At 40.9% G+C, this 12,531-nt stretch overlaps 1 protein-coding gene across 3 annotated transcripts in view; it reads left to right on the top strand.

The window, feature by feature from the left end:
- Positions 1-12,531, top strand: part of KLHL29 (kelch like family member 29) — a 578,142-nt gene that overhangs the window by 493,513 nt on the left and 72,098 nt on the right. For all 3 annotated transcript variants that reach the window (XM_030555343.1, XM_030555342.1, XM_030555341.1), the window contains 2 exons: positions 2,101-2,300; positions 8,734-8,993. In XM_030555343.1, coding sequence (XP_030411203.1) covers positions 2,101-2,300; positions 8,734-8,993 — 460 coding nt within the window. The remainder of the gene's footprint in view (positions 1-2,100; positions 2,301-8,733; positions 8,994-12,531) is intronic.

Raw genomic sequence — 12,531 nt, 5'->3', positions numbered from 1 at the left:
AGCCTCACAGACAGGCTAGCAGAGCTTGCACTAGTGCTCTAAAAATAGCTGTGTACACAGTGCTTTCCAAATTGCAGTTCAGGCTGGAGCTCCAGCCTGAACTGGAGCTCCAGCCTGAGAGGGGTGGGGTTCAGAGCCTGAGCTCCAGCCTGAGCTGCATCTTCAAAGTGCTGTCTCTACCGCTATTTTTAAAGGGTTAGCACAAGCCCTGTTAGCCCAAGTCTGTTGACCTGATCTGGGAGGCGTGATCCAAAATGCTGTATAGACATACCATCTGTAATTCAGTTCCCCATCTGTAAAATGAGAATAACAGTACTTCGCTCCCTGGCCAGGGTGCTGTGAGGATATAAAGATTGTGAGGTGATGAATATTTGTGGTAATTGAGGCCATATAAGTACCTTAAATAGAAATATGAAGCAAATTAGAGACTCCAGCCCTGCAAAGACTTATGCATACACTTAATTTTACTCACTCTCAGTACCATTGCATTAAATAGGACTGTTCACATACATAAGCTTTTGTAGGGTCAGGGCCTAAATGTGGCTTGTTCTACTATTTGAAACCATTGTCTAACTCAGAGGTATTAAAAAAAGTGACAGGGCATGCCTCCAATTTACAGGACCCTCAAATTGCTTTGTGGATTTTTGTATGTGTGTTTGTTGGGAGAGGGGCAGAATCAGACTATGAATTTCTGGCCTTGTGTCCTCTGGTTCCAGGGCTAGAAAGGGATATTTGACCATAAGCTTCTTCACAGCATTGTGAACCTTGAACATGTAGGTTCCCAAGCAATTGCTGGAAGTGATTCTTGCTTGTATTTAAAGCCAGCCCTGGCCAGTGGATGCTAATGTGACCGTTTATTATGAAGAGGTTGGTGGTCTCTATGATGCACCTTGGTGCTGATCATGCGATGGTTTTCACGAGAACTGTAGCAGTGATGGAGTGAGCGGACTTTGATTGTCTGGTCATTAGGAGAAATTAATGTTTCTGTAAGAAGATGCTGAATGGCTCTAACCACTAAAGGAGTTTATTTTCTTACTTTAACAGATTTTCCCCCCATTCTTGACGTTACCAAATTTATTATCATTTTTGTCTTTCAGGTGTTATCTGTCCTTAGTGTTGCAGCTACACCAGCCAACCATGCATTAGGAACTGGGCCCTTATTTTAATACATTACTATTATTTTTTGTCCCATAATTTCACAAGCACTAATGCACACTTCAAATGCAGGAGATATTTTGATCCCCAAATTGTTTAGCACTTTATGCAGGAAAAATCGTAGGCCACAGTCATGAAACTTCCTAGAGGATGGCTGCTGGCTTCCTGTGGCAGAGCTGGTTATTGTTTTCCCACCCCCTTCCCTTCTTTGCTCTAACCATTTTGTCTGTCTATCTTGTCTTGTATTCAGTTTTCAAAGCAATGCCATGAGGGGCTTCCTTTTTTAGTGCCTACAAGGGAACAATATATTTTTAGAACAAAAACATATATATTGTTACATTAACATTCATTGAGGAATCAAGCAAAAAAAAAAACCCAACAGTTTTTTAAAACTTACTATTATTATGGCTGATAGAAAAGATCCTTAAATAGATCTCAAAATGCGCATGACATTTAAAATATTATTTCATGTACTGGATGGGGATATGCTCTTGAAAAACTAGGTGACCTTTTCTCTTGAAATTTAGGAGTGTTTTTGCCTTACTATGTCATATTATGCACAAAAGATGAGATGTTAACTCTAAGTATTAAAATGTATTGTTTCCCTTTGAAAGCTAATCCGGGTCCTCATTCTCATTAATGTTGGCTCATTCTTTTCTTTTTCTTTCTTTCTTCCTTTTTTTTTTTTTTTTGCAACCTTCTTTTGCATGAAAATGCAGAGTAGCAATAAACTGATTTTTTTTTTAAAACTCGCTTTAAGACTCTTCTCTTTCAGATCCAGTTAAAGTCTTTAAGTTCAGTTATTTTAAAGTACCATACTCTTCAATTCCTTAAAAATATGGAGAAAGTTAATGAATCAATTTTCTAGCCCTCGCTAATTGGTAAACAACAACAAAAGGGGGATGGCATAATGTCCTGTAAGAATGTCCTTGTCTGCTGTTACAGGTCACCACGAGACAGTAGCAGAGGCGGGGAGAAGCTGGAATTGGCCATGTCAAACCTCACTGCAGATGTTCTGGAATTACTACTGGAGTTTGTTTATACAGGTTCTTTGATCATAGATTCTGCCAACGCAAAAACTCTTCTGGAGGCTGCCAGCAAGTTCCAGTTTCATACTTTCTGTAAAGTCTGTGTGTCATTTCTAGGTAAGTGTCATTCCCATTCCATCTTGTGAGTTTATAGGCCTTAGGCCTTTTTTTTTTTTAAATTTCATAGTTCTCCTAGGAAATTCAAGATTAAATGTTATTTGAAACACAATAGAACTTCATTTGTTTGAACTGAGATCTGAATGTATAATGTTCCCATTGCTGCAGCACTAAACTGATTTACAGTCAGTAAAGTTGTTTGTGCAGCTGAAAAAAAATCCAACTGCATTCACATCTTGGGTAGATGTACAGCATCCCATTTAATTTGACAAAGGTTGCACTTTATGCAGACACTGAGTTCTAAAATGCAAATGCATGTCCCATTCATATGGTTATTACAGTAGATTATAGAAGCTATGCCAGACTAGGTTTGTTATAACAGTAGATGACTATGAACTCCCCGTTAAGGGTCAGAGTCTGCCATTTTCCTGCACCCTGAAAAACAGATTCTAAAGGTCAAGTGAAAGATCCTTTTGGCCACTGAAGTAATAGTCCTGGCACTCTCAAAAGTCTTGTAAATGAGATCCGTCTTAACCACATCAGGTAGAGTGGTCACACTTTTATATTATGGTTCCATTAATAAATGATTAATAGATATTATAGTCAATGGTTATATGTTGATACAGAGTCTCAACAGGAAGATAGGTTAACTATAACCATGCCTTATAACCATCTATAACACCTTGTACTGGTGTGCCCATAACTACCTATAACACATGGTACTCATTTCTGTGACGTGCCTATAAGATCTATTAATGTTTTGTTAACCCTGTATAAACCATTTATAAATGGAATCTTATTAATATAAAGTTTTACCCAGATGTTGTGTTGCTTTCAATACACACCATATCAAGACTTTTTTTCATGCTCTTGTTCTCACCCTCCCTAAAACATATCTCTTCACTCTTCCTCATTGCAAGATATGTCATTCCCTTTGGAACCAAAATTTACCTCTGTCCCACGTGGAGTTATCTCAAGAGTTTGTCATTGTAAATTGACATCAGAAATGCAGTCTTGAAGATGAGCATTTGGAATATGCTATACATGTTCAAAAATCAAAATCCAACCTTGGGTTCGGTTCATCACTGTGTTACTGCCCAGTGCTACGCTGACCTAACTGACTGCAGTGGGGCTACACGAGTGTAAAACTGAAGCAATGCAGTAATGAATCAGGCCATTATTTCAAGCTCCCTCTTTCAATATATTTTGTTGTCTCTTGTTTAAAAATGTAAAATTCTTGTTTAAAATGAGTGTACTATGGTAGATTGAAAACCGTCTCTCTCAGGCCCAGTTTGTTGGTTGTGAACCTTGAGTATAGGTTCTTGTACTGACATTGCTTTTCTGTAGCTTCCCTCCAGTACCTTTTTAAATGAATATATCTTACAGCTTTCAATGATCACTAGATGTATTTAATACATTATCACTAAAGAAAGATTCAGCCAGCAAACCAAAATGCATTTATTTCACTAAATCAGTGTGAGATTTCCCTTTTCCAATATTTAATATTTGAATTCAGTGAACCATGTTATAGTATGAACTAGGAGAGTTGGTTATAAATTTAGTGATATATGGGGAGTCACCAGAGTTTTAGACTTTCATTTGGAGAATTCATACAGTTCATTTGGAGAACGAATTTATAGCTTTGACTGAATTCAGCTTCAGATATAGCGGAGTCTTTGCCATATAAATGTTTAAGAAGGTTATTTTGTTTTGGGCAATGCATGAACCAAGTATATCATAGCACAAAAATAGCTTTTCAAATGTCCCGTAGGATTCACTGATCTAGATACTAGTTACCTCCCTCTGAATTTGTCAGACAGGGAAATGGAGCCCACTCAACAATTTCATTTCTTAACTGTTCACTGCCAGGGCTATCTCCAGCTTTTTTCTCGCTTTCTGCTCTATACTTAGTGTTCTGCTTTTGTCAACAACACGCGCAATGCCAACCGTTTCCAGTTATGTTCTGACTAATGCAACAAAGCCTACAAGTGATAGAAGGTTCCAGATGATGGCTGGCTAAATGCTAGTAAACTGATCAGAAATGGTATGGAATATCCAAGACATTTCCTCCTCTTCCTCCCATCTTATGGCTTCAGGGTTGCTTTTTTCCAGTGCATCCTTTTTCTCTAAAGAATCTAGCATCAAAAGCACCATATTATAGCACATAAGCTCTTCCTTGGTACAGAAACAGATACCAGTAGTACAGTAATAGATTTTAACTTAATCCATACCATGTGTTGCCAAGGCAAGTGCAATAAGCAAATCAACTGATCTATTGCGCTCTTTTCTTGCAACTCTTCAGTGTTTTACTTTGATGCCCTGTTGAACTGATCCTTTGGCATTCCCAGTCAAAATCTATCATGGATCACTTTCCCTTCAGCCTTATTTGTGATCCTAGATTTACAATAAAAAATTCAGGTATTAGTTATAGGAGCGCCCCAGAGCCTAAGGACGTGTATATCATTGCATATATGGAGCTAGCTAGTAGGCATCCTTGCTGAAGTTGGATACCACAAGTTAGCAACTACCAGTTGTCTCAAAAACCTGGGATTTATAATTATCCCCCAGTAGAAGCCAACTAAACCTGCAGAATTGGAAAATTACCCTCCCTTTTGGACAAAATGGCTTCAAGCACAGAGTATATTTCCTATGCTGTGTTTGCTATTGGTTGATGATAACAAGGATTGAAGATGCCTGGTGCATGAACAAGCATTCTGGTGCATGGACAAAGAGAAAGGATGGGTTTCTTGTTCTGTTTCAGTGTTGCAGAGGAAACTGGATTAAAAACAATTCCTAAAAACCACCCTGGTTTGGTTAGTCTGTGCACGCAGGGAAGAGAAAGGTCTGGGGCATGTGAACCAAACCAGAATTCAGGAGATATATCAGTATCACAATTGGGGTGTGTGAGGAGGGGGCTTCTGTCACAGCAGTGAACTAAACAGAGAGATTCTGGGCAGGGCCAGCTCCAGGCACCAGCGAAGGAAGCAGGTGCTTGGGACGGCCAATGGAAAGGGCTGGCACATCTGGGTTTTCAGCAGCAATTCGGTGGCAGGTCCCTCAGCCCCTCTCTTCCTCATTGAGCTGCCGCCAAAGTGCCACTGAATAGGAGGAGAGGGAGTGAAGGATCCGCCGCCGAATTGCTGCAGAAGAATGAAGCGGCTTGATTGAGCTGCCGCCGAAGTGCTGCCAGTCAGCTTTATTTTTATTTCTTTTGCTTCACTGCTTGGGGTGGCAAAAAAGCTGGAGCCAGCCCTGATTCTGGGACTTACAGTACACTCTGGAACCGTAGGCTGATCACAAAGCATGTTGAGTATATAAGGGTCTCCTTTCCTCAGTCTGAGAGAGATGTGGACCTGCTGGGCGGGAGGTCTGTCTGTCAAGGAGGCAACTAGGGAAGAGCAGAATTTCTGATTTTTTTTCTGAGAGAAGAGCAAGTTTCCAAAAGAAGCCTGGGAGGAAGCAGTGAGAGGCGCATTTGGGAGCCCTGTATGAAGAGAAGTCCAACCAGACCCTGCCCAAGAAGGTGTTCTGATTGTCTTTGTCTACTCCAGATGGGGAATTTTTGGGTCAGCTGGAGAACCAGACCACCCAGCCAATGAGGAAACTGAGGCATCAGACAGTTTGAAGATGGGAAAGTGAGACCCTCACAAGGGCCTTGTCATCTTTTGGAGAATCATTAAATCCAGAAGCTTATAGATATGACCAGACAGTAAGCCACTAGAGGCTTGTGTGAACAAGCAAGGATGGACTCCCATTAACTAAATGGTTCACAGCCTGTAACAGAGAGGTGTGTTTGTTCTGATTTTAGTAATGCCTAACTCATATGCTCCATCCTCCTAAATTAAAAAGACAACATTCAACACAAACAGATGGGATCTTGCACTAATTATTGAACTCCTGTTATATTGGTACCACAGTTCTGCCAAGTAATCTTTCATGCATACTACCAATCTCTGCCTATATCCCTGCTCAGACATCCACTCCATCCCCAGATACTTGGGATAAAAGATGAGCTTTGCAGCGTGCCTGGAAGGTTAACAAATACAGACTCTGGCAGATCAACATAGGGAACGAATTCCAAAGTCAAAGCATAAGTAGAGAATGCCCTGCCAGCTCAAGTGCCTCCGTTGATCTCATTTGCAACAATCTGGCAAGGGTTAGAGAGGTGATCTTGTATTTAACCAGGTCTCAGACCATTTAGGAATTTGTAGGTTAAAACTGACATTATTAAATTACACCCAGAAATCTGTTGGCAGCTATCCTGGAGCACTGGTGTAACAGTTGAATAATCTAGGGGTGGGAGCCCCATGTGGAGTACAATTCAAGTCTAGTCTTGAGTGACAAAGGCATAGATAATTGTAGCAAGGTCTGCATCAGAGGGGAAATGGAGCACTCGCTCATTCAATCATAGATGGAGCAAAGTGTTCTCCAGCCTTTCTTTGTTGCCTAGGCATCCGGAAGTATTTCAAGATCTAATCAGACACCTATATGATGAACTACAGATGCAAGTAGTTGGTGAACCCTTTCAATTAAAGATGCTGAGATAATTTTTGCCAACTGCTTCCCCCAACATGATTTATCCCCCAGCTGCTTCCCCCACTAACATTATTTCAGTCTTACCCCAGCTGAACTGCATCCAGCTAGCTGACATCCGAGCTCTTATCTCAGAAAGGCATCAACTCATTTGTTCCACTGTACCAGCTATGTTAGAATTTATAAAGTGTCATCAACCTGTTGAATATATCTCAGCCCACATTTCTTCACAAACCTTGATGGCCTTACGTACATGTGGGAAAGGATAATGAAATAGAGCCCGTGACATGCCACAAAAAGGTTTCTCGGGGAAGAATAGCAATTGTCCAACACTACCCTCTGGTCCTTCTGAAAAAGGAAAGACTGGGCCACTCAGAAACATCTGCCTACATCTACAAGGGATTAAAGATAAGTAAAATACCAGGTTCAGATCTAGAAAAGTCAGCACAGATATTTGATCATCATCTCCCATTCAGAGAAGATCAGCTGCAGCCAGTTCAGTTGTCCCATATCCAAGCCTGTTACCTGATGAACAGAAATCTGAGAACTCAAAAACCCCACTTGCAAAGGTGTTGAAGTAGGATATCTGCTCTCATACGAGTAAAGGCTTATTCCACCAGATGTTTTCCATTATGCAGAATAAGAGATGTTGTAGGGCTATGCCCTGGTGGTCTGGCTGGGGCATTTCTTTTAAAAATTACAAGACTGATGTGACTCCAGTGTCAGATTTGCTTTTTGGCTTTAGTTTTCCAAGTACTGGTGGCGATAAAAGTTTAGATTTCTATCACCTGCTTACTTTATCCACCTAGTTTTAAACAGGTTTGTATGTATATGTAGGCTTGTACTCATTAAAGTTAATCCAAAGTAAGGCAGGGTATGAGTTTAATGCTGAGAAGCTATTGCTGATTAACTCCATGTATGCACACTCTTTTCCAGAACAAAAGTGCTGCATTTTTGGAATATTTTTAATATTTTCTGAAACTCAGCAAGGGTGCAGTCTTGCAGCCCAGGATCCAGCCTAAGCAGGAACATCTACAGTGCTATTTTTAGTCCCACAGCTTGAGCCCCGCAGGCCATGACCGTGGTGCCATGGGTTTTTCTTTGCAGTGTAGACATACTTTTTGAGGCTTCTGCTAATGCCTTGGCTAGAGACCCTCTTGCACCCTATTGGTGGGTTTTTATTTTCAGAGTATCTGAAAAGCAAAAAGAACAGCAAAGTGTAGAGCATAGCTCGTCCTTAACATGTTACTACACGCTGTGCAGTTCCTTGTTTGCCAGGAAGCAGATAATGCTGTCTCCTCTGTGCATGATTTGCTTTGAAACACCACTACACAACATTTAACAGAAACCATTAGTATAATCTGTGTTTTGCATAAGGAATGTCATCACATTCTACAGTAACAAAGTTCCTGTGGGGAAATTTTTTTATTATTATTTGAAGTGGCTTAGTAGCTAAGCAGGACATACATTATCATGAAGCAACTGTAGCATCCTCAAAAATGTCCTCAGAGCCTTCTGAGTTTATTTTTAAAGCATCTGCACTAGGGTTTACTTCTTTGCTGTTTCTTAAAGGAACATGGTAAGCATTAGAATTAGCAGTGGTCTCACTACTTGAGTCCTACTGGAGAGGAGGTCCTTGGTAATAAGTTTCTCCCAACCACACCACTAGAGTACACACCAAAAAACAAGCCCAGAAAATACCCTCCACCCGGTTAAAGATTTAAAAAAGCAGATCTAAAGAAACTGCATTTGGTAGACTTTTTTCTTTTAATGGTGACTCATTGGAATAACCTGGGTGCTATTCAAAGTGAACCAGAGTTATTTATGCTCATAGCATCTATTTATCAGTGAAATAATGCCATTTTTATTCATTCATTTATATTTTATTTGCTCTTTTTAGAAAAACAATTGACTGCCAGCAACTGCTTAGGAATATTAGCCATGGCTGAAGCTATGCAGTGCAGTGAACTATACAATATGGCCAAAGCATATGCCCTACAAATTTTCCCAGAAGTGGCCAATCAAGAGGAGATCCTTAATATCTCAAAAGACGACTTCATTTCCTACATGTCCAATGACAGCCTGAACACCAAAGCAGAAGAGCTGGTGTACGAAACAGTGATAAAATGGATTAAGAAGGATGCTGCACTCAGAGCTCAGGTAAAAATAATCTGAGAAACCACTCTTTCCCCATTCTCATAAATACCTATTTAAAGTAGAAACTATCCCCGTGCAATTTTAAATGTGAAGATGAATAAAAGATGGGATTGTGGAGGTAAAAAAGCAGCAAGCGACTCCAGGTTATGCACAAATTGTATGCCATTTCAGAATCTGATTCCCCCTATCTGATTGTTTAGAATTAAAAACCTCTCATTTGCTACACATATATTAGAAACATAGACTCTTGGAATTGTTGGCTGCAAACTTAGTCAAAGCTAAAGCTTTAAGGTTTATAATTGCATGATATGTTACCTCAGGAAAGGGATACATTTTTGGGAAGGCATGCACATTCAGTAACAGTGGGAAGCAAAAATCCTCAGTAAATCACAATTTTTTTGGTGCTGAATGCTAATAGCATGACCAACTTATAAGTACACTATGTATAAAAAATTATACTGTACCTTTACTAGGTATTCAGATACCTCCTCTGGTAGTATATAAATATTTATTAGGGTTAGCTTGTCTGCACTATTTGTCTGAGTTATGCAGTTGCCCTTAACTTGTGAAGTTAAATGTATTACCTTGCCCAGCACTATCTCCAGATAAGTGTTATAAATAATGACTGGTTTTGAGGACAATAAAGGCAAAACATGGGCCTTGAGATAGATGAATTACATTGGTGACACTTAAAAACCTTAGATATAACTAAATAAGATTTGCAGTTAGCTGATCTTGGTAGCTAACTGTGGTAATAAGGGGATGTCCGAGTACCTACATTGATTGTTGGTTTGAACCCCAACTTTACTATTGGGTCAGAATGTTCCCTCTTGCAGATGGGCTCTGTCCAGGCCCACCCAGAAGGGAGAATGCCTCCCCCATGTTATTGTTACTTCCCCAGTACCCTGCTGAGCTTCCATTTGGGGTGGGGTGGGGTGGGGTGGGGTGGGGTGGGGGGGAGAGAGAGGCCAAAGCAGGCGCTTGGCCATTTCTGGCTATCAGGCTCTGGGTTCTAGGCAGTCAACCCTGGTGGTTGGAGTGGTGGTTGAGAACAGGTACCAAGAGCCAAAGCTGGGCCATATATGTTGTTATGATTATCACAAAACATTTATGCGGTGCCATTGATTTACTGAAATGGGCCCCTTCTCAGCTCTCACTGGCCCTGGGAAATGTGCAGTACTGTTAGTGTGTTTCTCTGCTTGTTTAAAGTTTGATGAAGACAGTCCGTTCTGAGCTGCTCCTGTACTGAAACAGAACTTAATGGAATTATGGGATTATTCTCGAGGGCAGTAGTGGAAAGAACCTTGCAGAATGAATCTGTTTCTCTGTCACAAACAGAGGGTGTCAATCACCAGGCAATCTAGGTTATGTTTTCAAGATTGCTGGTTTAAATATTTCTTTTCTGCCTCCTGCTGTGCTGATGTTATGAATTTGTTTTTTAAGTGGTGGTTTTTGTTTTCCTTCTCACTGCTGCCACTGCCACTGCTACCTCCTCTTCTTTCACTTTCATGTTGAAGAAATTGGAGTGGGTTTTTTTCCAAGTTACATTCCTCTTTCTCCTGCTTCTGAAGTGCTTTCATAGCTTTATTTGTTTCTCCAAATTTCTCACTGTGGTGTTTGATTTCCTATGTTTTTATTTCAATTTTTTATATGTATCTACAGGGAGATGAGTGTTTTGAATAAATTAATGTTAAAGGTACCAATAGCTGGCTGCTTTCATGTCCAGTCCTATTGCTAAGCCCAGTTTTAAGGGTGGCAGGCTGGCTGCTCTGACTTTTTCTGACCTCTCTATATCCTGCTGTATTATATATAAGGCTGTTAGTCAGATGCTTATTTTCTGAAAGCAGAAGCTCTTGCTTTTTAGATTTACCATGAAACACCCTCTCATTAAAATTTTATAATGGCATCTACATTTTCAGAGCTGAGAAACAAATTACTCTGGGGATGGATATAAAGTCAGACTAACCTGTCTTCTGTCTGATAAAGATGATCTGTAGAAATTTTGATGACACCTCCTTTCAGCATGAGAAATATCGAGCCCAGTCCTACCAGATGTTCAGTCCCTGAATTCATTGGGAGTCCAAGGTGCTCAACACCTTGCAGAATCAGACCCACCATTTCTGCTGAATCTGTCAGGGCAATGCGTTGTGTACACTGAACACTTCTCAGATTGGAATGGATATGTCAAGCTATCTGGAGTGGCTCATGACCCTGAGTGCCAACCACAGGGCAGACAGTTACAAACCAGGGCACAAACTCCAAACAGGTTGTTTTATACTTCGGTTTCACCAACCAAGCCTCAGGTATCAACTTCTGACGCACTAAAACAGCCTTAACATGGAGTCTCAGACAGTCCCCTTGGACGCTCCAGTCTATCTTGCCACAGAGTTGAAGCTGATGGGATATGTTCATGTGCACATTTCCTCTTCATTGAGGGTGACGAGGGCCAATAACGAAGTCTTTTGTCCTCTGATGTTCCGCAGTGGTGTATCTGGTGTATATGAGCCTTTTTTTTTTTTTATTGTTGGGCAGGAGGAGATAATACCTCCTGTGGCAAGCTAGTATTTCACACTTGGTAGTGCTTCTCTCTTGACTGGAAGTTTACAATTTCAGAGAAAACACTTTTATAGTTATAGAGCAAACACTTAAATATTATCTTATAACATGGGATACAGCTATTATAAGTGAGCTCAATACGTGCAGCAACTTACAGGTCTAAACACTAAACATATTTTTATGAATCTAATACCGGTTTTAACAATGTTAACCCACAGGTGAGCCAGACTAATTCAGCTATGTATTTGTCAGTGTTCAGTTGAAGCTTACGGGCTTGGCATGAGCTGGCACCTGGTCTGCCAGCATCACAGGATGCTGTAACTTAATTCAGGCTATAATGGGATTGATTCACCCAGGCTCTGTTGCTGCAGACCTTTTGGTGCAGGGAACCAGTGGGCGCAAGGCACCACAGCAACTGCTTCAGTAACCAGCCAGCAAAGTCACAAAAGGGAGAGGGTCCGTGACCCGAGAGACTTGTTAATATGCTGGTTCAGGGCAGCCCGCAGGCAGCCTCTGCTAGTGGGGGTCCTGTGGAGCTCCAGCTACAAATTAAAATTCCGCTGAAAGGTACAGTGCAACCCTCACTGCTATCCTTGACCAAGGGTGAATCCTTGCAGGGGTACAGCTGGTCAGGGGTCTGCAGTTTAATGGTGGACAGTATGGAGGGCACGCTCTTTATATTCTATCATGTATTGTATATGGATGGTGTGTCAGATGTGTTCATGGGGCTTTTTGAAAATACATTGAGACAAAGTCTTTGCCCAGAAGCGCTTGCTGTGTAATTCATAAAGTTAACATAGTGAGTAAAGGCATCGACGCATGGGAAGGCAGGTATCGTGGTTATAGAGTGAGCTGTGTTTTAGATCCATTTTTCTCCTTCTAAAGTGCATGGAACCCTGTGGATGAACCACACTGAGCCTGGATCTCTGGGCTGCAATTCCCCTGTTTCCCAAGCATGTTAATCCTCTAGGCCCAGCTCTGTTTG

This window comes from Gopherus evgoodei, chromosome 3 (genome assembly GCF_007399415.2).
Source record: "Gopherus evgoodei ecotype Sinaloan lineage chromosome 3, rGopEvg1_v1.p, whole genome shotgun sequence".
Classification (NCBI taxonomy): domain Eukaryota; kingdom Metazoa; phylum Chordata; order Testudines; family Testudinidae; genus Gopherus; species Gopherus evgoodei.
The sequence above is the reverse complement of the archived record's forward strand: the minus strand, read 5'-3'. Positions and strand labels throughout refer to the sequence as shown.